A 26,502-nucleotide genomic window follows, 5' to 3' on the forward strand; every position below is an offset into this window, starting at 1 on the left:
GATGTACAGAAGTATTAGCAGGCATGAGAGGAGGAGAGAGGCACATTCCTCTTAGCTCCTTTGAAAGAAAGGAAAGGTAATTACAAGTATTATCTATTGTCATCTGTCACCAGGATACAGGATAATCAGAACTGACCTTCAGAGAGGGGTTCCAGGGAGGAAAATCAACTGCACCCTTTCTTCTTATCTATGACTTTTTTTTTGTCATACCAAACTTTTATTCTGCTTTTTTTGACATTAGGATTTCAGGTTGTCATGTACTCTACCTTTCCCCTCCACCTGTTCATGGTGAGACCAAGGGAAACATCACAAAAAATTAGATATATTAGTTAAATTAATTCATTGCATTCACATGTACTGTAGGTAAATACTGAATGAACATGTAAGTGATCTTTATTAAAAGTTTCTGTGTCTCATTTCCTTTGTGTAGATTGTTAATAGTTCATATCTGAGTTATTTCCATTAACTTCTGATAAGCAGCTAAACTAAGAGAAGTGTAATAGGCAAAGGGAAAACAAATAATTAATTTCAGAAAGAAAAAAAAATGGCAAAAGGTTAAGGAAGTGACAAAACTCCGTCGTTTCAAATATTCAAACCGGGCTGTATAGAAAACTTTCTTTGAAGGAACCAGCCTGGGAAGGATGGGTTGTCAACCACATGGACTAGTTTTGTTTACACAGAGTAAACAAAGATACATCCTTTTGTTTGGGAACCTATATACAAGGCATGTAGTCAAAGCTAAAAGAATTCGCAGGGAGACAACACTGAAACCCATATTTCTCTCAAGAGTACATAGGTATACCCAAAGTTCAGTTTAAAATTATGTTATTTTTGTATTCATTTAGTGTGTATCAGAGGTGAAGCATATTCATTCCTTTTTGACTTGATTGAGGAAAGCCAGGCTGTCTCTTTATGCTGGTCTCTTCTGCAGAGACATCTGATTGTGATTGATTTATAATGAGCCTTCCACAGGGAAAATTTCATCATATTTATCTGAAAAGTAATGAAAAAATATTTATATAAATTGTAATGGCTTACATTGTTTCTAATTGCTCATTTATATAAAGAGGGGATTTACATTGGTTATATTATTATCAATTTTAATAAGCCTAAGCATAAAAAAAATCACCATTTAGGTCATAAGCTAATGAGATTTATTCAAACATAATGAGATTTCAGACATTAATAAATTGGGATTTGACCTCTGAGGTATTTGTCAATGTGTACATTCAAAATTTCAAAACTCTGAAAATGAAGTGAAAAGAAAACATGAGGTTATCACATGAATAGAAATACAAATCTTAAATTGAGACTGAGCGATACTGATATGACAAAACCAAAATGGCTCTTTATGTGGCTTTAGACACACTGCTATATGACATCCAGAGCATGCAAAAAGCTTTCTCATAAAAAAGAGGAGTAGGTACCAGATTTAATGTACAATTAGCTGGTTTACAATTGAAATAATTTATTCTACGCTACACGACAGCATCATTTAAGTCTCTCTGTAGTGATGTTCTCTCTAGACAATGCTAGAGCTAAGCTGGTGTCAGCATTTCAAAAATAAAACCTTTAAACAGAGATTGTGACTAATTTCTTAAAGTTGCTTTAAGATAAATTGCTACAGACAGCATATTTTTGGATGATAAAAAAAGTAATCTGGCTGTTTTGGAGACTGGAAGGCAAAGCTTTCACACAGAGTTATGCGTAAGTGGAGCTGATCATAGCATCCAACAATGTGCTGGCAAAAAAATATCAGTTTTTCATAACTGTAGGTTTTTTGTTTGTTTGTTTGTTTGTTTTTAATATGGATCAGTAGTCCTTCATTAGACCAGAATCTACTTGGTGCTCTTTTCACAAATATGGAGTAGTTTAATATTACCCCTCCCTCTCTGTTTTCAAAAAGGTCTAAATTGCACAACTGTCTTCGATTGCAGCTTCGAGTTTGTGCAACAGCCAGGCCACCTGTAGTGGAAGCCATGCACTGAGGTTTTATACACTTACAGCTAACTGCAAGCACAGGAGCCTTTTTGTCATTTGGCCAACAGAGTATCTCTTACTAGTGATTTCATTCTGTGTGCAATTACAGAATATATGCTGCCTGATTATGAAAAGACATGTCTTAAGCAATACGCTCAGTTTAATCATAATAATTTGATTTTTTTTTAACTTAGTATTTGCAACATATAACACAGAATCATAGGATCATAGAATTAAGGAAGGGACCTTAAAGATCATCTAGTTCCAAACCCCTTGCCATGGACACCTTCCACTGGACCAGGTTGCTCAAAACCCCATCCAACTTGGCCTTGAACACTTCCAGGGGTGGGGCATCCACTTCCCTGGGCAAGCTGTTCCAGTGCCTCACTACCTTCACAGCAAAGAATTTCTTCCTGATATCTAGTCTGATCCTACCCTCTTTGAAATGTCTGAAGCAATTGCAGACACTACCAGAAAAATTAATCTCATTTCACTTTTACATATGTAATGCAGATGTTGATAACTAAGATGTGTCACCCAGGGCTTTCCTTGGTGGACAGTGTAGAATAACAGGTAGGTTTAGGATGTGAATCACCCAACTTATTTTAGAGAAGGATTCATTAAATTTTCTAGGTACACCAAAGAATCTACTTGTTCTACTGGAAGAGTAAGTGTGGCAGTGAAACTATATGTCCAGCCTGGGAAAAGAGAGCAGAGAACTGAACTGCCTATGCAGCAATAGCAAAAATTTTGCAATAATTTATTTTAGGAATATACTTTATTTAAACTGCTAAGAATTTTGCACGTAGGCTGCATGAAAACGACTGCATAAAAGCATGCCTTTCTGTTTCAGGGCTTGAAAGACTAATGCATCTCTACTGGATAGAAAATATTAATAAGTTTCCTAGAAATTTTTTGAAGAATGGTAAGAAAAACCCCTGCTTAACATCACCTGAGAGCATTTGTCTTTCATCTTTACAGCATCAGCACTGAAATTTGCATTATCTAACTTCAGATGTCTGCAGTGCTGATGTCTCCATCTGAGCTAGTTCTCTGTTGTAGTTAAAGCAGAACTCATAACTGAAAACCCCAAGGTTTATACGTGTGACTCCATGAGAAAGTATGATGCCAGCCTGCAACACTGCAACACCAGAGTACACTCACACAGAGCTGCTCAGACTGATACAACTCAGCTTCACTAAGTGTGATTGTACTGGGTGGAGCCACACCAAAATGTGATGTCACCCTGTGCTAACTTGCGCTGCACTCCTCTGTGCAGAATTTTTCCAGAGTCAAGACATTAGAATCAGTTTCGCACGATTCTCCATTGCATACTGTGTTCTAAAATACATTTTTAATTTTATTTTTCTATTTAGCAAAAATCCATACTTTGCAACTTTCTGCCATCAGCACAAGATCTGTAAAAGGTAATAATGGTACCTTGCATTTCTGGTTTGGATATCTTTCATAAATGTGGAACTTAAGCACATCCTTCTAAAATTGTGACTCATGATAGGACAAGAATGATTCAATTTTGTGGAGCAGGAAAAATAACTTCACACTATGGAATAATGTTTCTGTGCCTGAAAAAAAGTGCACCAGGAGGTGAAACTGTGTTGCAGGTTTTATGTGACTAGCATTGGATGAAGAAATTCAGAGTGAAGAAAGCCACATAAATGAAATTGCAGGCTGAAGAGGTGCTGGCCCTGGCCTTCATCAAGGAGACACCCAAGGGAGAGCCACTCTGATGACAGATAAGCAAATAGCATTCATGCTCTAGAAGTTAGTTAGCAATGCTTACCAGACAGTGGGCAATCAATTGGGCTGGAAAATCCACAGTGAAAACAGTTGTTGTGCAGGTCTGCAAGATCATCAAGCATCTCCTACTTTCTTGAGATTATGAATCAGGGTGGTGCCTGGGGAACAGAGGAATCTGAAGCGGGGGATGATGAGGTTGTGGTAGGGAAATAGGTTGGACACATCCTGAGTCTGCATCTTCTGAATACAAATGGGCATATTTGTCCATGATGTAAACCTTGGCTGATCAAGGAAGATATGCAGTACTCACAGGAAGCGTTTTTCTTTGTTTTTTATTGAAGCATGGATAGTGAAACTTGGCCTTTGCTTCCCAAATGCTGAAACCAAAAAGAAGAGATTCAACCTTTGTGTCAGCAAATGCAAGGTGAATTTGAATGATTTACTTAAAATTCAGAAGCACCACATCCTATTAAGCCTAGTCTGAGTGAAATAAGGATGTTGTAACTGCTGCATACTTTTAGTTCAGGTTTTGTGAGGCCTGCTTTAAGCAATAGGGAAAGCATGGCAGTAGATTGGTAGGTTGAGTAGGCAAACATCCAATTAATTTCTATGGCAGTGTTTGGGTAAGGGAAAGGTAAGATCCTCACAGAGTTGTGTTCTCAGGAGGGCTGTTTTACCATTATTGACCTTGGAAACAGTAATCGGTTTCAAACTAACTACATTCATTACTGAATACTCCTTGGTTTGAGGTTAAAGTCCAGAGGCTGGAGGAGGGTTTGGAAGTATACAGGAGCATAAGAACACACTTTGGAAGCAATGAGAACATACAACAGGGATGCAGGGTGCTTCTGGATGCTCCTCCTCTTGCTGCCACAAACATGATTGCAATGCACACCCCTAGAAATGGACCTGCAGAACATAAGATCTTCAAAATCAAAATACTAATGTGTATGCACTCACTACATGGCCAGAACAATCTCTCTGAGGTTCCCTCATGCTCTTTCCCTGCTCCCAGAAATTCATCACTTCAGGGCCCCCTCTCCTTTTGAGAGCTGCCAGGGAGCACAGTGCCTTTGCCAGGGAGCACACTGCCAGAGGGTGAATGGCAGGAACCACCTTGCCTGCACTCAGTTAGGAAAGACAAGTAAAGGGTGAGGTAGGTGAGACTGTCTGGAGTTAGAGATGAGGTGCATGGCTATCAGGGGCAGCTAGTAATGAGGAGGGAGCTGGGAGTCACAACTGAGAGCCCTGAGGACAAGGGTGTTGTACAAGGACACGTGGTCAAGCTTGTGTTGTACAGGGACATGCAGTCAAGCTTTAAATGCAAGTGTTTTTGCAGAAACTTCTGCTATTTAGTCAGCATTCTCATTACAAAGCAAACCTATTCTTATGCTAAGGAAGTTGCCGGGGTATGATTGTTGTTAACATTAGTATATGAGCACTCAGCACACTGGTAATGTACTCTGCAATTTTCCATTCTCAGGAAGAAAAGCCAAATTGGTGCTATAGACAACTTCACAGGAAGTTAATTTTGCGATTTAAATATCCTTATTGAAAGCAAATAAACAAAAAAGCAGTAAGTGAGTATGTGGTGATCAGGAATTTCTCAGCACTGTTTGGCTTGTTAGATTAATGGGCTAAACCTGTTAATGTTCTGCTAAGGCAACTGTGTCTTTTCCCAGCAAGCCAGTATGGTTTCTGTACAGGTAGTCAAAGTTTTGCTGGTTTCTCTGGCTGGGTAGTCAGGCTGGTAAGGAAAGTGGCAATAGCTACTATTCTCAGGGAGGACTGGGAATTACAGCTCTGCAGTCATGGACATTTGAGAAATTCCAAGAAGGAATTTGAACCTGAGTGAAGGCTTTTTTCTTTTGTTCCATGACTCCTTAATTTGTTGTCTAAAGGGCTGATTGATAACAGATGCACCTATCTGCCTTTCTGTTTTCACTGAAGCATGATGTTTTTCTGCAACAGGATTTTTCCTGTGATCTCCCCAGGATATTTCTCCATCTACTGTGTATGCTCCTGGTCAGCATTCTCTGTGCAATAAAGAAGCTCTGGAAGTGTATTATCTCTTCTTTAACCCATTTTCCCCCTTAATCTGCATCAGTCCTTCAACAATTATAGAGGCGGCAGTTTTCTAGGACCTTCCCTCAAAGAAGAGATTGTTAGATTTGCTTGGTAACAGGAAAGAGAAGGACTTTGGAAATTCCCAAGACTGCAGGAATTTCTGTCCCCTTCCAAACAGCTTGCCCTGGGTAAAGGCATTGCTGCAGGGACACTAAATTGCTGGGGATTGCCTGTGAGTCCTATGAAACAGGGAATTGATGTAGGGGATCTTAAAGTATGAGGACTGGAACAGTGTAGTCAGTGTCAAACTTAGTATAGGAAGCAGTGGTTAGGACCACTGTAATGTCCCCAACAGTGACAAAGGCCCAGGTATACACACTTGCAGGTACCCAACCATATGACCCAAGGGCATATCTTCATGGAGTGAAGAAAAGTATGAGAACCTAAGAAAATTATGTGGAGGGATCAAAAAGAATCCAGGAAGATAAAAAGGCTATTTTTCTATGGGCAAAATATGTATTTTGAGGAAATCAAAATTTTTCCCTTGTCTGAAAGCTGAAGAAAAGCAAGCTACCATTAAAAGCCTGTTCCTTTCTTATGCTAAGCCATAGAAGAAAAGAAAAGGCTGTTCCTTTCAAGAGGAAAAAAAGTCAAGTTCAAGCATTGCTACAAAGGAAAAAGCATACCTTTTAAAGTAATATGCAGTAGGACATCCTTAAGCTTCTGTCCCCTTTCATTGATGTACTCGACTCTTTGGAAATCTGTCTCTAATCCCACTCTGTTTCATGAAAAACCTGGCTCGCCACACTGGTGCCTGCCCTGCCTTAATACTCTGCTCTCTTCTTGCTCTTCAGAGTTGGGGTTTTTGTTCCACTTCAAGTGTGAGTTGTTTGGGGGAATTATGTTATTCAGGCAACACAAAAGCTGAGTTTTCACATCAGTTTTGTGGTAGAAATAAGAATAGTGATGACAAAAGTTAACACTTTAATTGCAGTAGAGTATGTGTATTTTTATTACAGGTTCAAGAGAGTAAATAAAAAGCAACTCAGCACTAGGGAGGTTGACCAGTGGGATGTACTCTCTGCAGTCTCCTCTCATATGCTTTTCATGATCATATACTAATTAAAAGCAAATAGATTTATGATCAGTAGTCTATCTGTAGGTCACAGAAAAATAAATGGTAAGCCATTCCAAGACGTTTTGTACCAGAGAAATGAAAGATACAAAATATTCCTAAACTTGAACAGGGCCTTTGGCTTCTTAGAACTACATCCAGCTTTAATAGAAAATGCAGCTATTAATGGCCTCTCACATAATACAACAGAATGGCTTAAGCAGGACTCTACCAAAAGCTCTGAGTGAGCCTAGTTTAGTCAGATGTTAAATATGATTAACTACAGTGGCTTTGGATGGCTTAACATTTTATTTCCAACACCTCATTTCTTACAGTGCCACAGTACGTAAGGCAATCTGAATATAATACGGCTATTGATTTTTTAAAATGACACAAGTGCATTTCATGGAAAACATCAGTATTAAAAAAAAGCAAGAGTATGCATGATTATGAACAATATATAAGATAATGCAATAAACATAATACAAAAGTAGCATTGTTAGTACGAGACTAAAGTGGTTAATTTTGCCATGTAATGGCAACTGATAATAGGGGGACTATACAAAGGTTGACACCATTTTGAAAAAATGCCAACACACAGCTCAGGTTCAAAAAGCAATAGGGATGAGTAACCCCTTGTTCTCTGTATTTCATGCTAAATTTCTCAAAGTCACAACTGGCTCTCATACAAACCTTAAGTCTATCAGTTAAACAACAAACTATCTTCCTGTCAAACCCTGCCTCCAACATGACTTCTTTCAAGGAATGGCAAAGCTTGTACATAAATTTGGCAGTCTGAGCATTGGGTTTGTTTAGCTCTTCTGGGGCATGTGTACCAATTTAACATAGCATGTGAGACTTCATGAAAACTAGTACAAGTCTGTGGGGCACACTTTGGACCAGCTGCTGAGGGTTCCCACATTTTCTGCATAAATGCAGTAGCAGTAGTGGATAGGCATCTCACTGAGATAATGCGAAGGTGCAGGATCTGCAGTCCCTGGTACAGCACAGTCACATGTTTATCTACTTGAACTCAGGGCAGTGAGGAACAAGTGAAATGCTCTGTGCCAGGAGTTGAGATCATATGTTTTGGAAAAAAAAGGGACATACCACTCCCTTATTTTCTATCAACAACGGCGATGGTGCAAGGTGGCCTCTACTATGCAAGAGAGTGCAGGGACAATGGGACCTACTGCAGCTTACCCACCCAGAGTACCAAAGGGTCCAGTTGTTGTGACCTGCTGAGAGGTATGGATCCATGTTTTATCAAATCTTTTCTGAGACAGGGTGTACATCAAGTTTGCTTTGTGTCTTTACTTTTAATGGGAAGTGCTAGTTTTTTTGCTTCAGGGGTAGTTTGTCTTCAGGGTCCTCATGGGTTTCTGACTCCTGAGCTGGGAAACATGTACATCTTCCATCAGACTGTCTCTTATACAAGGTTATCCTAATGGAAGAAGAGAGAAGGGTAGCCATAATCCCATTAACTCCAGCAGGATTAAGTAATTATTATGGCTGTCAGCGTGCAGTCCCAGAACTTGCCCCTACTATGGGATACCCTTACACAATATACCGTTATCATCACGATATCAGCTCCTGACATCTCTTTTTGGTACTTGTCTGTCAAAATGTTTTTATTCCAGTAAACTGAATCTTGGCTAGAAATAGTAGATGGATTAATGCCTTAATGTACCATCTTTCTTAAGTCTCATCTAAAATATTTCAATGCTGTATATAACTTACTTAAATTAAGAAATGAATCTTCTTGCCTGCATATCCCAGTCTTACTATTTTTTATATTAGCAGGCCATTTCTTTTATATATATATAATATATATAAAAGTTACAGTGGAGATTTCAGAATGACTTCAGCTTCAAATCCGCTGGCTAAGAAAGATATCTGAGTTTGCTATTTTAATGCAGAAATTGTCCCACAGTATAAAATGATTGGATTTGGATTAGTTTTAAGATTACAAAGAAGGAACCTCCTACCAGGATCAGAGTGCTGCAAAATATTTGCATTCCTAAGACATGTGGAGTGCCTAGGTGGAGCTTTCACCAAGTATTGAACCGTTTCTGAAGTCTCTCTGACTGCTACCTTTGAGAAGACTGTCATTCAGTTCTTAACTCTGTTAGGAATTTGGGTGGCTGACTTGCCCACCATGGTGCCACGGGCACTGGTAAGTGCTCAGAGGAGCATTACTTGCCTGCAAGTATTGGTTCTCCAGGTCTATTTTGCTTGTACACAGCTTTACAACTCCATTCAGCAGGACAGTAAGTTCTGAGGACTTAGTGATACATGTGAAAGGAAAGGGAAGAGCACACCTTTATGATGGTATGTGAACATGCAGAAGGCATGGTGCTAAACTGCACCTGAAAGTTACATGCACAAAGTGAATGTACAGATAGAAGCGTCAAAGCAGGTAAGCAGCCTTAGCTGTGTTAATGCAATCTTATGATCAGAAAAGTATAATAATTTTGTGTGTTATGTATTTATGCATTAAATACATATTTGCACATAGTAATGATGACTTCTGACAGGGTTTCTCAAGAAAAATATTTTTTAAGTAAGGGGTATAATTTAAAAATATATTGTGTATTTTGTAATAAATACAGTGACTTAAAGATTTTAATATCAGAAGTTATCTATTTATTCTGCTGTTTTACTTGGTTTCAAGTTATATACTTTCAAATACGACAAAAGGGCATTCAAGAGACCTGGCTACAGTGGGGGCTACCAGCATGCCTCAGAGTTGCTCATTCCATGTCACATGGCATGGGAACAACATAACCTGCAGCCCAGCCCTCCCAGCTATCCTACAGCTTCATTTGGCCCTGCTCAGTAGTTTTTTTGGTATTCCTTTTGCACCATTTGGCTAATAAAGGCCTCCAAAAACTACTTAAAAATTGCACTATTTTACATTGCAGTGTAATTAGATAAGATTAAATTAAAACAGCTTTGTGAGATGATAAATAGAGATAAGATACTCATCTTTAATGCTTATATATTGGCTCAGGATGCAACACTACTTCATGCTGTAGATTATGATAAAATTGGTATTAGATAAAATGGTATTAGAGATAAATTTATAGGAATATCACATTGGTGGGAAAAAATCCTTTAGAGTGCTATAAATATGTTTGCACAGGGGGGTTACCCACTTAGCATTACTGATTTTCAAATCAATATAGCAAGTATAGTACACATGATTGTATGCAGTCAAGGGTTTAGCATGGTTAGATCTGTTTATACTGGTTTAGCCATCAGCAGGGCAGCAGATTGATGTTTCCTTCCTGACATAGCTGGAACTTTTGAAGATATAGTGTCTCACTGCTTGTCACCATCCAGCAGCAGGTTACTGCACCCACACCTGCTGTAGGTGCTCCATGGCTCATCTGCTTGAACACTTCACTGGAGGTTGTTCACCAGTTTCCCTGGCATGGAGGGGCCCATTTGGGATCAGGCTGGCAGAACTGTGGGCGAAATGTTTGCAAACAATCAGTGATAAAGGGCTAGGGAGGAGTAACAACTCTGGATGGAGCATCTGTTTGCAATCTTTATTTGTGCTTATTGTCTAAATGTACAGCCATAAACCAAACAGATAAAAATAGCTCTAAGTCAATGTAAGAGAAACCACACACAAAAATTGAACTTGTTTGGTTAATAGTGCGTGAAATAAGTCCATATAGCTTCTGTATGGAGGAAAGAGCTCCTGAAGGGGATTCTACATGATTTGCCTACTAAAAGCTCTGCAGTGGTCGGGGCACAGCACTTAAATTTGCTTTTGATACATGATCAGATTGAGCTGGGAAATCAAATTCCCCATATTCTGGAGTTTTCTTCCATATTTTGTCTTTGTTTCCAATATTGTTTCTCATATAGATGTGCAGACCTTCTCTAATACCTCCTTTCTCTGTGAACACGTGCCCTGGTGCCTGACCAATATGAGCTACAGTCACTGCATACTGTTTCCTCCTCAGTAATTTATCAGATTTACTCCTCTATTTTCAGTTTATCCAGAATTGGTATGACCACCAGATTGCTTTCAGACCTTAAGTTCCTCTTAAACATATTTTTGACACTAGATGGATTTTCCTACCATTTCAGGGAGCTGACATACTTTCAATGCAATTTGAATTATTGACAGTCATAAATAAATTCATCAGTAATGCCTCTGAGTTCAGCACGTCTTTGTTTTCCTTCCACCAAAGTCATATCAGGGTGAATTTGTGTTCAGCTTTTTTTTTTCCTCTTTTTTTCCCCCCTCACTTTTTATGTGTTTTTGAAGGGATAAGGATGACATGTGGTATCAATATTCAAGTGATATCAAGGAAAAGAAATTACACACAAAATAAAGCACACAATTTTATCAGACTTTAGAACAGGTATCATATTACCTGCACTATGCCAAAACCAGTTCTTTTGGTATCTGAATTTCGGTAAGATACAATCGAGGATGTTGGAAATGTGAAAAAAGAATGCACTTAATAAAAGCAGAATATACAGTCATACATACATTGCATGTGATTCTCATTTGTGGATGTTTATGTAGAAGATCTTTCATATGCAGGGAGTCCTAAAGGCAGTGAAAATATTGCATTCAGTAGGGTTGTATAGACTTGACCTATTAATATTTTTTCTTTTTTTTTTAATTTTAATTTACAAATAATCTTCCCTAGGTTCTGACAAGGAACTACAATTATATTTGTTTGGGAAATGATGCCTAACTGCTGAAGCAGAGACAGTTAAAAAAGACACGTCCTAGTTCCTGAAATGTGATCCCAGTCTCTAATAATTTCTGTATGAATCTAAATAAATCAAAACCACTGTAGTTTTTCTGCTCTGATACCACTAAATGACTTTGGAGATTTCCCTTGCATGTTGTAAATGGTATGGAAACACCCGAGACCAATATTTTGCATATTCCCCAGACCTTCCGTCCTTAAACTTTATTTATAAACTACTGGGAACTGTATCTATTACATCGTCAAAGGGTATTTCTCTGTGATTGTAAGCCTCAGGAAACAGGGCTTAGGTGATATACTGTTTGCCTACCCATCTTGTCAGACTCGATCTAATAACTTTTCAATCCATCATTTCAGTTACATTTGGCTCATAAATAGAAAACTTCAGGCTATGAAATCCCTCCAAGTTTTAAGAAACATAACAGTTCAGTGAAGGAAGACTACTTCCTTGAAATTATTACTGTGAGTGAAAGGCTGCTGCCCGAGCTCAAAGGTTATTTATTATGTTGAGTTTGCTGGCAGCCAGCACATGCCCAGCTGAAAAGCAGCCACATCTCCTTGGTTCTCATCCAGCTGGTAGCTGGGAGGCAGGAGGAGGGAGCTGTGGACACTGGGGGAAGGGAAGATTAATGATGGGCAGGGAACCTGAGGTCTGGACACCAGGACAGAATGAAGAACGGGACACAGATCCAAAGAAGTTAGGGCTTCATTTCAGACACTTCTTAAGAGAACAACTTGATCTCTACCTGGGAATGATTAGAATCAAAAGCAACTCATCAAAATTAAGCAGACTGAAGTGAGCTTGGCATTTAGAATAGATTCTTAGCATAACCAGCACAATGGTAACCATTTCAACAAATTATCTTAGTTTGTCTTCTTTTCCTTAAGCATCCAGTTCACGACATAGTGTTCAGGAATTCACCACTGAGAACAAATTGGTAATCTGATGCCAGTCTACTGCTATTGTTTCTGTTACCACTGATAGCACAATTATTTCAAGCATGCTTGTTTCTGTAACAAGCATGCTAAAGTTACACCTCCTGGCTTTTGTCTTATGCCAAAGAATCCATTGCAAGTGATGGACTCAATAGGTTATATGAAAAAAGTTTTGTTTGCACTGGCAACTATCATTTTGTAATAATGAAGTAAAAATAATAATAAAGTAATAATTAATACTCAGAGTACTCACAGTTACCAATTAGATTTGAGGCAGTCCAATTAATGATGTCTAAATATGATCGTTCCTAATTCATAGACACAAGAACTGAAACACATATGATGTATTTCTTCCAATGCTAAAAATGTGGTTTGGAACAGACTCTGGGATAAACATGTCTCTATTAATTTACTACTGAAAATCCATTTAAAGAGCGTATTAAATTCACTTCTTAAAATTTAAGTCTCCTTATTCTGATATGACAAACAAACAAACAACCAACCCAACCTTTCCATGTTTTTTGCTTCCAGACAGTCCTGAAAAGCTCATGCACGTGTAAAATTCAAATTTATACAGTTCCTCAGAAATCGCAGAATAGGTGGAGGAGCCTGTTTTACCAAAGGTTTACCCAAGGGTACAAAAACTTCATTCAGAGGAAGATTTTGGTTTGACTGTCATGATATCAGACTGTGGCTGTGCAGAATCAAACAGAACTGTTTGAGATTAAGGAAGATGAGAAATGAAAGCTCAAGTTCATGTGACATCTCATCACGCTAAAGAGAGAGCAAACTCTAAATTGGCATTATAGGCTGTTGTTAAGGATTCTGCTGGAGAGTAGAGTGGGTCCAAGGTGGCAGGGGAATTTTGGGTTCAGTGACCTCAGTTTGTTTGCTCTTTCTGAGAGCTGAACACACAGAAGGTGCAGAACTTCCATACTTGCACTGCCTGCTATCCGGCATATGGTATAGCTCTTGCAGAAGCCACATATGAGCTTCATGTCATTTAAGAGCTACAGGTTACCTATGCCTGCATTAGAGGTTGGAAGAAGCAGCATATTTTGTTCAGCTGGTTCACACAACAGGAACTGTTATCAGTTTGTAAATCCTTTTGAGATACACACTGTCTTCTTGCTGACACCAGCAGATGGGAAAACCAAAATAAACTGTGACTTCTTCTACCCAGTCCCTAACCATAGGGATTTGGTAGTTTCCACATGCAGCATAGAAGAAGGAAGCCATGGTAAAGCAATTAATCTAGTAAGATGCATCCCATTTCCTTCTCATTCAGCTTTCCTATGGATGGTGGCTGACGCTGGCCAGCCACTAAACACCCACCCAGTTGCTATCTTACTCACCCTGAGGTGGGATGGGGAAGAAAACCAAAAGGGCAAAAGCAAGAAGAAGGCATGGGTCAAGATAAAGACAGTTTCATAAGTCAATAAAAGAAAAAAGGAGGAAGAAAAATAAGTAAGCAGTGGAATGGCACTCACTCGCTCACCAACTCCCACCACAGACTGAAGCCCAGCCAGTCTGCAAGGAATGGCAACTTTGCAAAAACTCCCCCCGCCCCAGTTTCATAACTGGGAATGATGTTACACAGTGTGCAAGATCTCTTTGGTCAGCACATGTCAGCCTACGTGCTGCGGGGGCAGAGTGAGAAACAGAAAAGGCCTTGATGCTGTGCGAGCTCTGCTCAGCAACAGCTAAACATGAGTGTGTTATCAACATTGCTTTGGTCACAAAACTAAAACGCACCACAATACAGGCTGCTGTAAGGAAAATTAACCCCATTCCAACAAGACACAACATAGCGTCAGAGGCTACCGGGAACCAAGGACGCTTTATCCTTCAAAGAAACATTACCGTGGCAATTGAACACACTTCATCTTAGGTGCATTGATTTAACCATTTTGATTGCCCCTATAGACACTCAGTGTCTATGTGTAAAATTGGAGTGAGGATAAGACAGAAGTTAGCGATATGAAGTTAATCAGCAGCAAGGGCATTCACATTCTGTAGTAAGAGCAGCTAGTGATTGTCTGTGGAAGCATCATCCCCATACTTCCCTTGCATCTACTCTTGTTTCTGCATCTTCTGTGAAGCTAAAGTCACAGTCACCTTCTCCTTGATACTTTACCCAGCCAGAAGCACTGTAGGGATTTGACAATAAAATTTTTGACGTCTGTTGGCAAGGCTTTAAAAAGTATTTTTTCTTTAAAACTCAGTGCCCAAGTCTTTTCTATATATGGAAATATCAATAGGAATTTGACTCAGGATGATCTCTTTTTTTTCTGAGTTGTACAGGCAATATTGTAGCGTGAAGTACAAAAAGATTTTGGTGAGTTGTTTTTTTAGCCTGACTGAAATTTGGCCAAGAGCAAATTTTTTACTGTTTGATGGACATAGCTAGTAAAGCTAAGTGATAGTTTTAGTAGTACTTTAATCCAAAAGTTTTCCTAAGTATGGGGAAGTATTCCGCCTTGCATTGCAGGTAGAAAACCTGGTGCCCTAAGAAATAAAACCATGCAGGACAATGGAACTCCTGGTTCCTGATCTCATTAGACCATCTGGCTTTCTTTTAAAATTCAGAGTTGCTCAACTATGTAGCAACTACTTCAGCATAGTGAGCCAGCAGCCAATGCTCTCATTTCCTATTTGATGGTAAATACAGTTCTGGAATCTAGATAATTTAGTATTTTGCCACTGAGGCACAGATGGAGTTAGGAAATAATAAAATTAGGGTGGAAATAAGAAAACTAGAACTTCAGTAACATATTGAGCCTCTCAGCATAGGAGTTCTTATTTTTCTAAATCTAATTCCACCACAGTTTTACAAAATCATTCACAGGCAGGAGGGATTCAGCTCTTTGATCACTTTTTTTTTTTGTTAGCACAGCTCCTCAGATTCTAACAAACTATGTTCTAGTGAATTCCTGAGCTGGAAGTTCCCTCTGGACTATAGTATACAATAGCTGCAAATGACACAGTATTAATTAAATATGCCTTTTGTCTCAAATTTATTTTTTACTATTTATCACCCCCCCAATCATTTATCTTCCCAGCTAACAAATGTATTTAGCCTGTCCTCATAGGATCATAGTAATGGCTGTAGTAGATGAGACCACAGGCCCGTGTAGCATATGATAAAAAAAATATCCAAAAAGGGCAAGGAGGTAGCAATAATCCCTTTTTATGCCTTCCCATCTTCCAGTAATCTGAGTCCTGCAGACTTGCTAAGACATTGGCAGTATTTTGTATTTAAAAGCTGCTAATGTATTTGTATCCCATCATTTTGCCATTTCAGTTTTCTGACTTCTATATGGGCTTTGAGATGGGGTAACTAGAACGGAAAGCAACACACAAGTAGTGCACCACAGTTATATATAGAGTAATATAAATGTGCTTTACATTATGTTTTGTTATCTTTTTCTTAAAAAAGTTTACCTTTCTTGTGCTATTAATAACTTCTGAGCACTGAACCTTTGCTCAGAGAACTACTCACAGTGACTTTAAGGCTTTTCCTGGCTGACACTAGCTTTTAGAGTTCATCATCACGTCTGTATGTTTTAACCCCCCTGTGCATTACGCTGCATTTTGGAACACTGCTTTTCAACTACCACTACTCACACAGTGTTGTGGAAGCCTCTTTCAGTACTTTTCAATCAGCTTTAGATCTGAATTATTAGATATGTTCCTCAAATGTTGTCACGTCGTCATTCATGCCTTTTCCCAGTTCACTTATGAACTGTGAACAGTTCAGTGTTAGGTATGAATCCTTGTGGGATAACCTTTCTGTCATGAGAACTCATGGTTTATTTTCGTCTTTTGTATTTTTTTCTTTTAATTGGTCAGTCCATGAACTGAGGGTCCTTCTTATATCACACAGAACAGAGGAGACATGAGAAAATAAGGACGGAAAGAAAAACATGAAATCTAATTTCTCATTATATTAATGCTACCTTATCTACAAAATTTCTGACAGAGGTTGATCTAATATTTTCTTAAAAGTATCTAATGATTTTAATTTTAATCTAACGATTGCATAGTATCTTCAGACAATTCATTACGTAATTGTCTTTATCACTCAAAGGTTTTCCTATATATACATCTCACTTGTTACAACTGATGCTTGTTATTTCTTGTCCTATGTCTCCTACCTAAAGAAGATTCCTTACCATCCTTTTGAACATTTGGTGTTGAAAACACTTGTAACCACAATCTGTTTGGCTAGGAGCAACACTAAAGAATAATAGCTCTGTATATATAAATTACGTATGTTCTACAGACCTGTCATAAAATGCTGTTCTGTAGCTATAGCTTGTATTAAGGATTCAGCCAGTACAGTGGTATAAAACATATTATATCCAAGGAAAAAAATGAAAACATAAGACTAAAACTTGATGCAGTTATCTGTTTAGCAGAGTTCTACTTCTTCTGTGGGACTGAATCTAACTGCAGAAAGCTATCAGACGGAGTAGTTTTGCTGTATTCTCTTTTATATCCTTCAAAGATAATTAAAGAAACATCTTTCCTTTTTTTATGACATGCTACTGTCCTTTCCAGTGGATTCTACAGCAAAGTTTAGAATTATTTAACTTCTGAAAACTTTAACAACAGGCAAGGAGATACCACAGATGGAATATGGTGGTGTTAGAATGAGGATGCTGACAATGCAGGAATATTGAAATCATGTATACCAACAAAGACAAGGCAACTCACACTGACTGTGCAGCTCCAATAGATGAAATTTTAGACTGCTATATTCAGAATAAGAGTTTATGCTTTCTCCATAATTACGGGCAACTTCAACATTTTTGGAATTCAAGGCTTTCTCTAAATCTCTGCTTTGGAGGTATTGCCTTGCCGTCTAAACCAGATGTCATGCTGATTCTCAAATGTGAACACAAAGGCACTAGTTAATTGTATCCTCTGGTTTGTTGTTTTTTTTTTCTGTCAAACTGAAGCCAACCCACAATATTGCATGCTGCTCCTCAAATGAAATAAGCTCATGCATCTTGCATCACAATTCACAGGGAGTAAGTGGATATCCTAAGAAAGATATACATGTGATTACACTAGTTGATCAGCAATAAGGTTGAGGTATAGTGGCATAATGATGAACTATGGCACACTGAGCAACACAGAATTATTTCACTTTGCTGTCTCCCACTGTTTTTTAATTGCTGAATGCTGAGTTACCTTGTTTTTGTCAGGTAACTGTTCACTCTTGCCAGTCTGTAAAGAGAAGATACAGAATAGCTTTTGTGAGGGTTTTCTTTTTCTCAGGAAAAAAATACAGTGTAAAGCAGTACAGACTTTTCTGTGACCAGGTTCTTGGATTACACTCAAGAAAAGGAGTACAAGGTTTCTGGTTTAGTGCTATTTGGATTATGGCACGATAAAAATGAATTAAAAAAAAACCCAACAAAACAGAGTCAGTGAAATAATTATACCACGAGTGCAGGATTCAGCACTCCCTCCGTTCTGAGCATGCTCCTTAGATTTACTGTAAAATCTTGAGAGAACCCCCCCAGTTACGTACTGTGTTTTTAAACCTATATAATAAGGTTAATACTTTTACTACAGGAGTTTAGAAATTAATTGACATAAAAGATTCCAAAATTCAGAGTTTTACTGGGAATGATAACATATGAACTTATAGCCAGTTGAAGACTTTTTAATCTATTTCTATTAGAAATCTTCTGGCATACTGTCCCACTTTCACTGGGCTCTTCTCACTCTCACACTAATATGTTTAAAAATCTCAAGTATATCTCTATACTTTTTGTTTCTCTGCTTCTGTAGAGATGAAAGTACAGTTCATATGAGACCTCTATTCGTTCTAAATTTTCTCTACTTGTATCCTTCAGACTTCTGACATGCATTCTTTCACTCTTAAATGAAGCAACATTGGTTTTAAATGTGACTGACATAAGTGAACACTGAGTGTGTATGTTTATTCATATTCCACTCAAGATCTACTGGAAAAATGCTGCCTTGATCCCTAAGAATCAAAAAATTCCCACTAGATTAAAAAGTAAAAGCTCACAAAGAGAGCGAGTTAAGAAAAGGTGCAACTACTTCCAGACGTGGCCTAGAAGAGTTAAAAAAACCACCACCTATTTTTTGGTCTCACTAATACATGAAGAGAGAACTGTAAGACATTGCCCATGAAGCAAGTTGAAAAGAAAATAGGAGTGTATTTTAAGTGCAAGGCAATCTACAAAGAAGAAAAATGGTCTGTATGTATCACTTTCTTGACATTGAAGTATTACAGACCAAATTCTTCCTTTTTACATTAGAAGTTCATGTCTTATTTGTCTTGGAGATCTCTTTAGAGAACTGGTGAGAATATTCAATTCCTCAACTTTCAGTCTTGTTTAAAACACCTTTCACCTCCAACAATCCGGGCACTATTTAACCACAGTGACTTGAGATTTGGAGGAAATGGTGATTCTAACGAGTGACAACCAGGCATCTTCAGTTAGGCTGGCAGGCTGAAAAAATCCTGCTTGCAATCTGCAAGCCTGTAATTTTCTGTTTTCTTTGCTGGTGCTACTTAGACTTTCTGTATCAGCACAATTAAACAAATGAGAGGGTATTGCACATTAAAAATGCTACAGTCATTTATCTTCTGACCAGAAGTAATAAAATTAATTAAACACCTTTTTTAGAAAGTGAATGCTATTAAATATGTATTAGCAGTATCACAACATTCTACTAACTTGGAAGAGCAATGGAAATGTCACAGTACTGTTCTGTTTCTTTCTCTCAGATGATTTACTGTCATTGCTCCATAAATGGCTGCTTGCTGCTGCTGCTTCTCCTTCCGAGCAGCAACAAGGGCCAAACATTTACTGGCAAAGCACAATCACTTTATGGAAGAAGGGATAAAATGGTTGCTTGCAACACTAGGGTACACTATAAGGTATAGGGGAAATTAAGCTGCCTTGACTTACAAATGCCAGCCTAGCTGGGCTTCCAAAATGGGGGGTGCTGTTAGCCCTCTCTCACTAGTGCTATGGACTTACAAGGAATTATAATAAAGACAGTCTTGTCAGTACATGGTGGAATTGAAAGAGTAAAAACAAAAGCCTTAGTGGTGAAAATGAGCAATAATGGCTATTGTTTTGGTCAAAGAGGGCAATGCAAACTACTTGAAGAGTTTATTATTACCAACAGCAAGGCAGTCCTTATTCCTGTTGACGTTAAAACTGGCTGAATACATCTGGGTAGAGTAACTTTTTATACCTATAAGCTTGCTTTTTTTCAGTCTGTGTCGCTTTCTTCTAAGTGTTGGCTTTGAATTCTAGGTGACCAAAGATGTGAATGCTTTGCAAAATTTTAAATGGTGAGTTCTAATTTTAGCAAATGTCTTTAAGGTTGGCACTGAAAGATCAGTGCTGTTCTTCCTCTTGTTTAGGAAAATTGCAAGTTCATGATAGGGCCTTGTTCACAGAAAGATCCACATCTGCAACTGCAGAGAAAAGCACTTGCAGTTCTCTGCAAAATACTGTTTTGGTAAAGGAGTGATGAAATTTTCTGAGAATTTGGGTTGCTAGTTACCTGGCACCAGGGAAATTCTGAATCATCTATTGCCTTCTGGAAGAAATAATCACCTCAAAATGGTTACACTCCTGCCTTTCCCCGAGAAGCAAACTTCTGGTTACGACCTCATGACTTAGCTATGCACCAGTAATCATATATAGCATGATCGTGCAGTTGACATCTCCTTGTGCTTTGTCAGCAATGACAGCTTCTCATCAGCTCAGCTCCTCCAACCCTCCCATCTGGCATGTGGAAAAACTTTCCATTGAGGTAACTAACACTGGCTGGGCAGGTGATGAACCAAGACCATTCCTGTATATGGACAGCTTCTTGTATATGGACAGCTTCCTCTAATTTAATTCTGCTTCATTTGCTTGCTGCTGACTGTTGTACTCTAATGTTGAATTCACAAGGTGAGGATTGTCACTTGTTTCGAGACCAGGATGTAACCTTCAGGTTGTGTAAGGTCACCTCAGGGGTGACCTTATCACTGTCAACAACTGTCTGGAAGGAGGTTGTACCTACCAGGGGGTCGACTTCTTCTCCCAGGTAACTAGTGATAGAACAAGACTGCACAGTCTTAAGCTGCGCCAGGGTAAGTTTAGGTTGGACATTAGAAAGAATTTGTTCACAGAAAGCGTGATTAGACATTGGAATAGGCTGCCCAGGGAGATGGTGGAGTCACCATCCCTGGAGGTGTTTAAGGAACGACTCTATGTGGCACTTAGTGCCATCATCTAGTTCACATGGTGATGTTCAGTCACAGGTTGGACTCGATAGTCTCAGAGGTCTTTTCCAACCTAATCGATTCTGTGGGTTTTTTGTGATTCTTGGTATTTGTTTAGCTCTGCATGGCACTTTCATAATGCAAATATGCCTGCACAGAGTGATGCTTTTAACCAAAAAATCCCTGAGAGGCCGAGACATAATGTTAAGAGGCTTGAATGTTTCTGCGATCTCAAAATACTTGGCATGAAATCTGAACCTCACAGCAACGCCGTGTTTTGTCTAAAAATCTGCTTGGGGCTGAAGGGGCATAGCCTTGCTGTGGCATCGGATCATAAAGACACAGCAATACGCCTGGGTTGTATCTGAGCGCAAACGCTGTATTTCCCCCTATATTCCTATGAACGGTCGGTTTATTTAGCAGCATCTGGCTCTAGTGCGCCCCTGAGAATTCCCGTTTCCAACATGGACCCGCCGCGCCACAGCCCCCGGGCCGGGATCGGCCCCGCCCCACCCGCGGCACGGCGGGGCCGTCCGACCAATCAGAGGGCAACAGCCTGCAGGGGGACGGGGCCAAGCCGTGAGTGGCAGCTGGCGAGATAAACAAGTTGCTGCACTATTCAGCGCCCCACAGCATGGGGTCCGTGTCCTCCGTCCCTTCCTGCCATTCAGAGGCGCCGCGTCCGGCCGCGGTCGCCGCTCCCGCCTCTGATCGCAATGTGAAGAGTCAGCAAGTTCCCGGCGGCTGCTGAAACGCTCCGCTGTCTCCGGGGAGGGCAGTGCGCCGACGCTGCCCGCCCGATGCCTCCCGGGGCATGCCGGGAGTTGTAGTTCTGGCGCCGCGACGTTCCCGCCCGCGGCGGCGGGGCAGGCTCCCGCAGCCGCACTACGACTCCCGGCAGCCCTCGCGCCGCGCCGCGAGGAGCCCAGTTGAAGCGGGTGGCGGCGGCGGAGCGCGCCCCCCCCCCCCCCCCCCCCCCCCCCGCTGAAAAGCCCCAAACCAAAACAAAAACAAACCGCCCCCCGTCCCCCCCGCCCGCCGCCCCCGCCGAGCCTCGGACATGGCGGCGCCGGGAGGGGGCTTCGCCAGCCGCGGGTGCTGATCGGGTCGCCGCGTCCCCCTGCCCGCCCGTCCCTCCCCGCCCATGGGCGAGACATGGACTACGAGTTCAAGTCGAAGCTCGCGGCCGAGCGCGAGCGGGTGGAGGACCTGTTCGAGTACGAGGGATGCAAGGTGGGCAGAGGCACCTACGGGCACGTCTACAAGGCCCGCCGCAAGGACGGGTAAGGGCCGCGCCGAGTACCCTCTTCCTTTCCCCCTTCTCCCCCCCGCGCCGGCGCCCTCCCCTCCTCTCCCTCCCTCTCCGGAAAGTTTGTGGCAGCGCGGGGGCTGGAGCGCGGAGCCTGCCCGGCCGTCCTCCGCCCGCGCCGGGAGCGGGCCCTGGTGCTCCGGCCCCGGGGGTCGGTGCTCAGCTGCTCGGAATCACAGAGTCAGTTAGGTTGGAAAAGACGTCTGAGATCATCGAGTCCAACCTATGACCGAACACCACCTTGTCAACTAGACCACGGTACTGAGTGTCATGTCCAGTCTTTCCTTAAACATCTCTGGGGACCGTGACTACACCACCTCTCAGGGCAGTCCATTCCGATGTCTAATCGCGCTTCCTGTGAAGAAATTATTCTGAATGTCCAAACTAAACCTCGTCCTGCTCTGTCCCCGCTCCCACCCTCCGTCCCTGGTGGTGCGGTGACAGCTGGCTGTGCCCTGCGGTCGCCTTTGGGTTTTCACGCCGTGTTTCAGGTCTCTGCCTTTCATCTTTTGTGTGACCGCGTTCGTGCTTTGACGTTCTGCTTCGAGAACTCGCTGGGGATTTGGAAGCGAGCAAGTTTGATGCAAGGAGCACCTGGCTACCGACTGCCGCTCCCCGGATGCTCCCGCCGGAGCGGCCCGGGAAGCTCCCGGGGCGTGTGTTGGTTCCTGGTCTGGTCCCAGCCGCCGGTACCCCGCTGAAGCCAAAGCCGGACAGGCTTGGCTTGATGGCGTGTCTGGGCCACTCCTTGCCGGCAGAACTGGCAGCTTCTCCCCAGTAACCTACACACAGGTGTGTGGGAGGTGTGTCTCCGTCAGTTTCCCATGAGAGAGCACGATACACCTGTCCCCAAACACCTGGCTGGTGGCGAGATCTAAAGAGATCATTTAGCCATTAAGTCCACATATGTTGACTAAGCAAGGGTTCCTTCCCTTCCCTGGGGAAGAGAGAGCTGGCACCATGGGGTAGATATTGCATGGATGCACTTCCAAGTACTGTGGTTGAGAAAGCGATGAGGAGCTCAGATTACAATTTGGGATTGCTTGGCTGGTGTGCAGTTGTTGAAGGAGAGCAGTCCTGAGGTTGAGCAAGGCTCTTGCCCAGGTATGGGTTCCAAATACAACCCTTTGCTTTCAGAAGAGCCATTAAGCCCTTTTTCACTCTGCAGTGTGACTAGTGCACAAACACAGGCTGCGTTTGCAGAAGTGTTCTGAACATACTGTAAAGTTCAATAAAATGTACTTGCAAATTAGAGGTGATCCCTTTCTATCAGAAAGCTAAAGGCTAAAGCCTTCCATTATAGCCAGCTGAAACTTTGAAAAAGAAGAGACTGAATGTGGAAAAATGACAACTTTTAAATAAAATTTTGTAATTGGTTAATGGAACGCTGCTGCTTTAGGTTAGTAGAGAAGTTCAGGGATTTTTCTGTGGGAGTAAATTGCATTCATGTGCGACTTGACAATTTAACTCTGACTTAAGAGGCTGTAGTATCAAAGTGATTAATAACTGAAAGGTAGCACACTAATTCTAGTGGAGGATTAAATACCAGGAAATGAGCTCTGATTCTTGCTCTGCAACCTTAGGAATAACCTTAGCTAACTTGAAAAGGAAATATTAAAGCTTTTCCAGGTATTACAGCTGCCACTGAACTCTTCCAATATTTTTGGGTTAAGTGGTCATGGTTTTCTCTATTTTTTAAAGTTTTAATTAATTTATTATCTATATATATGAGGTATATGAAAGGAAGCCATAATAAAAACACCAAAAATGCTAGTTAACTGTTTTTTGCTGTTCTTTGGTATAGTAATCCTAGAATTACTCCTTTTAAGAACAGCATAAAAAAGGCAGAGCTGTGGGTTTACTGTTTTATGAAAAAAAAAAAAGAACTTTGATGTCTGTTTCTAACTTACCGGTTTGATTTCCATCATGTGCAATGGAAAACCATCGCAGGAATTATGTGGGTGCTACAAGGCACCGTAGAGGACATGTCTTCAAGATGCCTACAATAGCAATAGTATTACAAATGCAAATGGATGGTAGTAAAGCAGAAGTAAACATGATAAAAAGATAGCTTATGTGTCAGAGCTGGGAGTAATCAAAGGGAGACCTTGAGCCATTAAGAAAGGTAACTTGTAAACGGAAGTGCAAAGTTTCAGTGCTGTCAGATAGATTGATATGTAATATAATATGGCACACGTGCAACTGTACTCATTAAACACTCACTAAAGTAAAAAATGGAGCTTTACTTCATGGAGCTTGGAAACTGGCTTATTCTTTTTGTTTGTTTGTTTGTTTTGTTTTCATGTTTATGGCATTAGTGAGTTCACTCTTAGTTGCTTTTGTGTAACTTTAGGACCTTGGATGAAAGTAGGATGTGAACAAGTTAGAAAAAAAAAATAGAAAACAACCAGAATCATGAAGATAAGATTATTTCCTTATGTAAATACCTAGCTAAAGTATATCTGTGAGTTGGGGGATATTTAGCATTAGTTCTTAACTTTAAGAGGTCTTTAATGACACGGAGAAACTTCTTCCACCGTTGGCAACAGAAACCTAGCAGTGGTGCATACTTATTGTGTGCTGATCACTGAGGCATTTTGAGCCTCGTGTAAAGAAATTCTTCTATGGCTGGTCATAGAGGCTGTTTCAGTATTTCCAATTTGCAAGGCAGTCCTGTATAAAAGGAAGAGATTCTGGCTACTTAATTCATATAGTCAATTTACAGTCTCGGGGGCCTGAGGATAATAAAACCCTTGTAGCTCTGCAGAAATTCCACTGAGAGCCTGTCACTTCACATTTCAAAAACTTGGCCTATAAAGTTTATGAAATAGTAAAATGTGTTTACATGGAGCTTGGCAAGCTGTTTGATAAAATGCTTGTAAAAAAAAGTGGTTGCATTGCTTAGATTTCCATTAATGGTTTGGGCATAAAGCTGTTTTATGACAAAGTAACAGCTTAGTTTGGCTTTTTCAGCCTCGAGTAGAATATCATTTGGGCACGTTTCTAGTGAGCTGACTGATTTCTATGAAAGTTAAGATTTTTTTTTTTTTCAAATAGACAGATTTGAACAATGTTGGTGTGACATTTCCATGCACTGCAGGAACAAGTTTTTAAAGACATTGAGGACCTGCAGCTTCTATTTACTTCAGTAGTGTTTGTGTGGTTTGATGAGGTCTAGAGGTACTACCTGTGTTATACATTTAGCTAAATTAGGCACCTAGGTTTATGAAGCTTTCATTAATATCTTTGTAGTCTGGAAGGGGTAGGAAATAGGTATTTATATAAGCTGTCTAATGGTTTATTTCAGTGTACGCTAGAACTGGACCAGTGGCTTTGAGGGTGTAAATTGTGATATAACACCCATGATTGCAATTCTGTTGTCAGTGTCAAGTTCTTAGCTCTTTTTTTGGACATATCCATGTCTGCCTGGTAAAACAAAGAATGCAGTTTTTCCAGTTATGATTAGGAAAGTGTGGTTTTGTTTCATGCCTTACCTCTCCTTGTTATGTTCCTTGCCACTTCTTTGGTCACAGTTTAAGCTACAGTGTTGTTTGTAGTTATTTTCACTTCCTGTATCTCCTTTGCATACAAGGGGCAATTTTGAAGATGAAGTGAGGTTTGGAAATTCTGCAGTTTGTTGTATATGCCTGAATTATTTCATTTTACTCTTTCAGAATGATCAATCTTTAGGTCCAGGCTACTACAAAGTATTTCTGTTCCTACACCAGGATGTCAATTCACCTGCAGGAGGATATATGCATGAGTCAGCAAGCTTAAAAGATACCACTGTTGGTTCGTCAGGAGTGCAAAGAATAGTGGGATGCATGAGTCAAGTAGAAAATAGGCCACTCTGTTCCTCGTTCTATAGCAGCGACAGGAGATGCAACACTTGCAAAAGCTGAAATCTTCATGTGAATAAAACCGTTCTAGTTATTGCTGCTTCTGCTTACCTTTAAACAAACTGTTGAGCTGGCTGCTTTCTCTCAATCTATGGTTATTTTATTTTTCTTTGACTTGCTTCCTGGGTTTGGGCAACAGAGGTTATTAAAAATATTACTTGTATGGTATATATACTTATATACTTGGAAAGAAAAAAAATATTTGTAATTTTATTTTAATCTGTACATTTCAAAACACCTTTCAAAAAGCAAGTATGTGCTTTTTAATCTTGTTATGGAGGGAATGATAGAAATATGGAGTGATCAGCTTTCAGAACGATGGCAGCAGAAGGGGCAGGATTTTTACCCTGGGCAGTTCCCAGGCTCACCCCCTGCTCCGTAGCTGGTGCTGCCCTGGTAGACCCTTTTGCCATGTTACTCTT

General features: G+C 40.4%; 1 protein-coding gene and 1 long non-coding RNA gene across 5 annotated transcripts in view; one reads left to right on the top strand and one right to left on the bottom strand.

Annotated features, from left to right (window-relative positions):
- Positions 1–660: 660 nt before the first annotated feature.
- LOC113972299 lies at positions 661–19,873 on the bottom strand. Of its 2 annotated transcripts, none has more exons than XR_003535840.1 (6): positions 19,849–19,873; positions 17,797–17,832; positions 16,225–16,466; positions 11,433–11,492; positions 6,492–10,389; positions 661–993 (listed from the first exon to the last, which is right to left on the bottom strand). It is a non-coding gene; the product is annotated as an uncharacterized LOC113972299 (long non-coding RNA). The 2 variants fall into 2 exon arrangements; XR_003535839.1 differs by having other exon boundaries at positions 16,225–16,469.
- Positions 19,874–21,800: 1,927 nt separating this feature from the next.
- Positions 21,801–26,502, top strand: part of CDK19 (cyclin dependent kinase 19) — a 114,020-nt gene continuing 109,318 nt past the window's right edge. Inside the window, exon 1 of one of the 3 annotated variants that reach the window (XM_027693199.1) lies at positions 21,801–22,155. In XM_027693199.1, the coding sequence (XP_027549000.1) occupies positions 22,099–22,155 (57 nt within the window). In that variant the 5' untranslated portion in view covers positions 21,801–22,098. The remainder of the gene's footprint in view (positions 22,156–26,502) is intronic. The other 2 variants (XM_027693191.1, XM_027693182.1) reach the window with 2 other exon arrangements.

This window comes from Neopelma chrysocephalum, unplaced genomic scaffold (assembly GCF_003984885.1).
Source record: "Neopelma chrysocephalum unplaced genomic scaffold, ASM398488v2 Primary Assembly neopelma1_23, whole genome shotgun sequence".
NCBI lineage: Eukaryota > Metazoa > Chordata > Aves > Passeriformes > Pipridae > Neopelma > Neopelma chrysocephalum.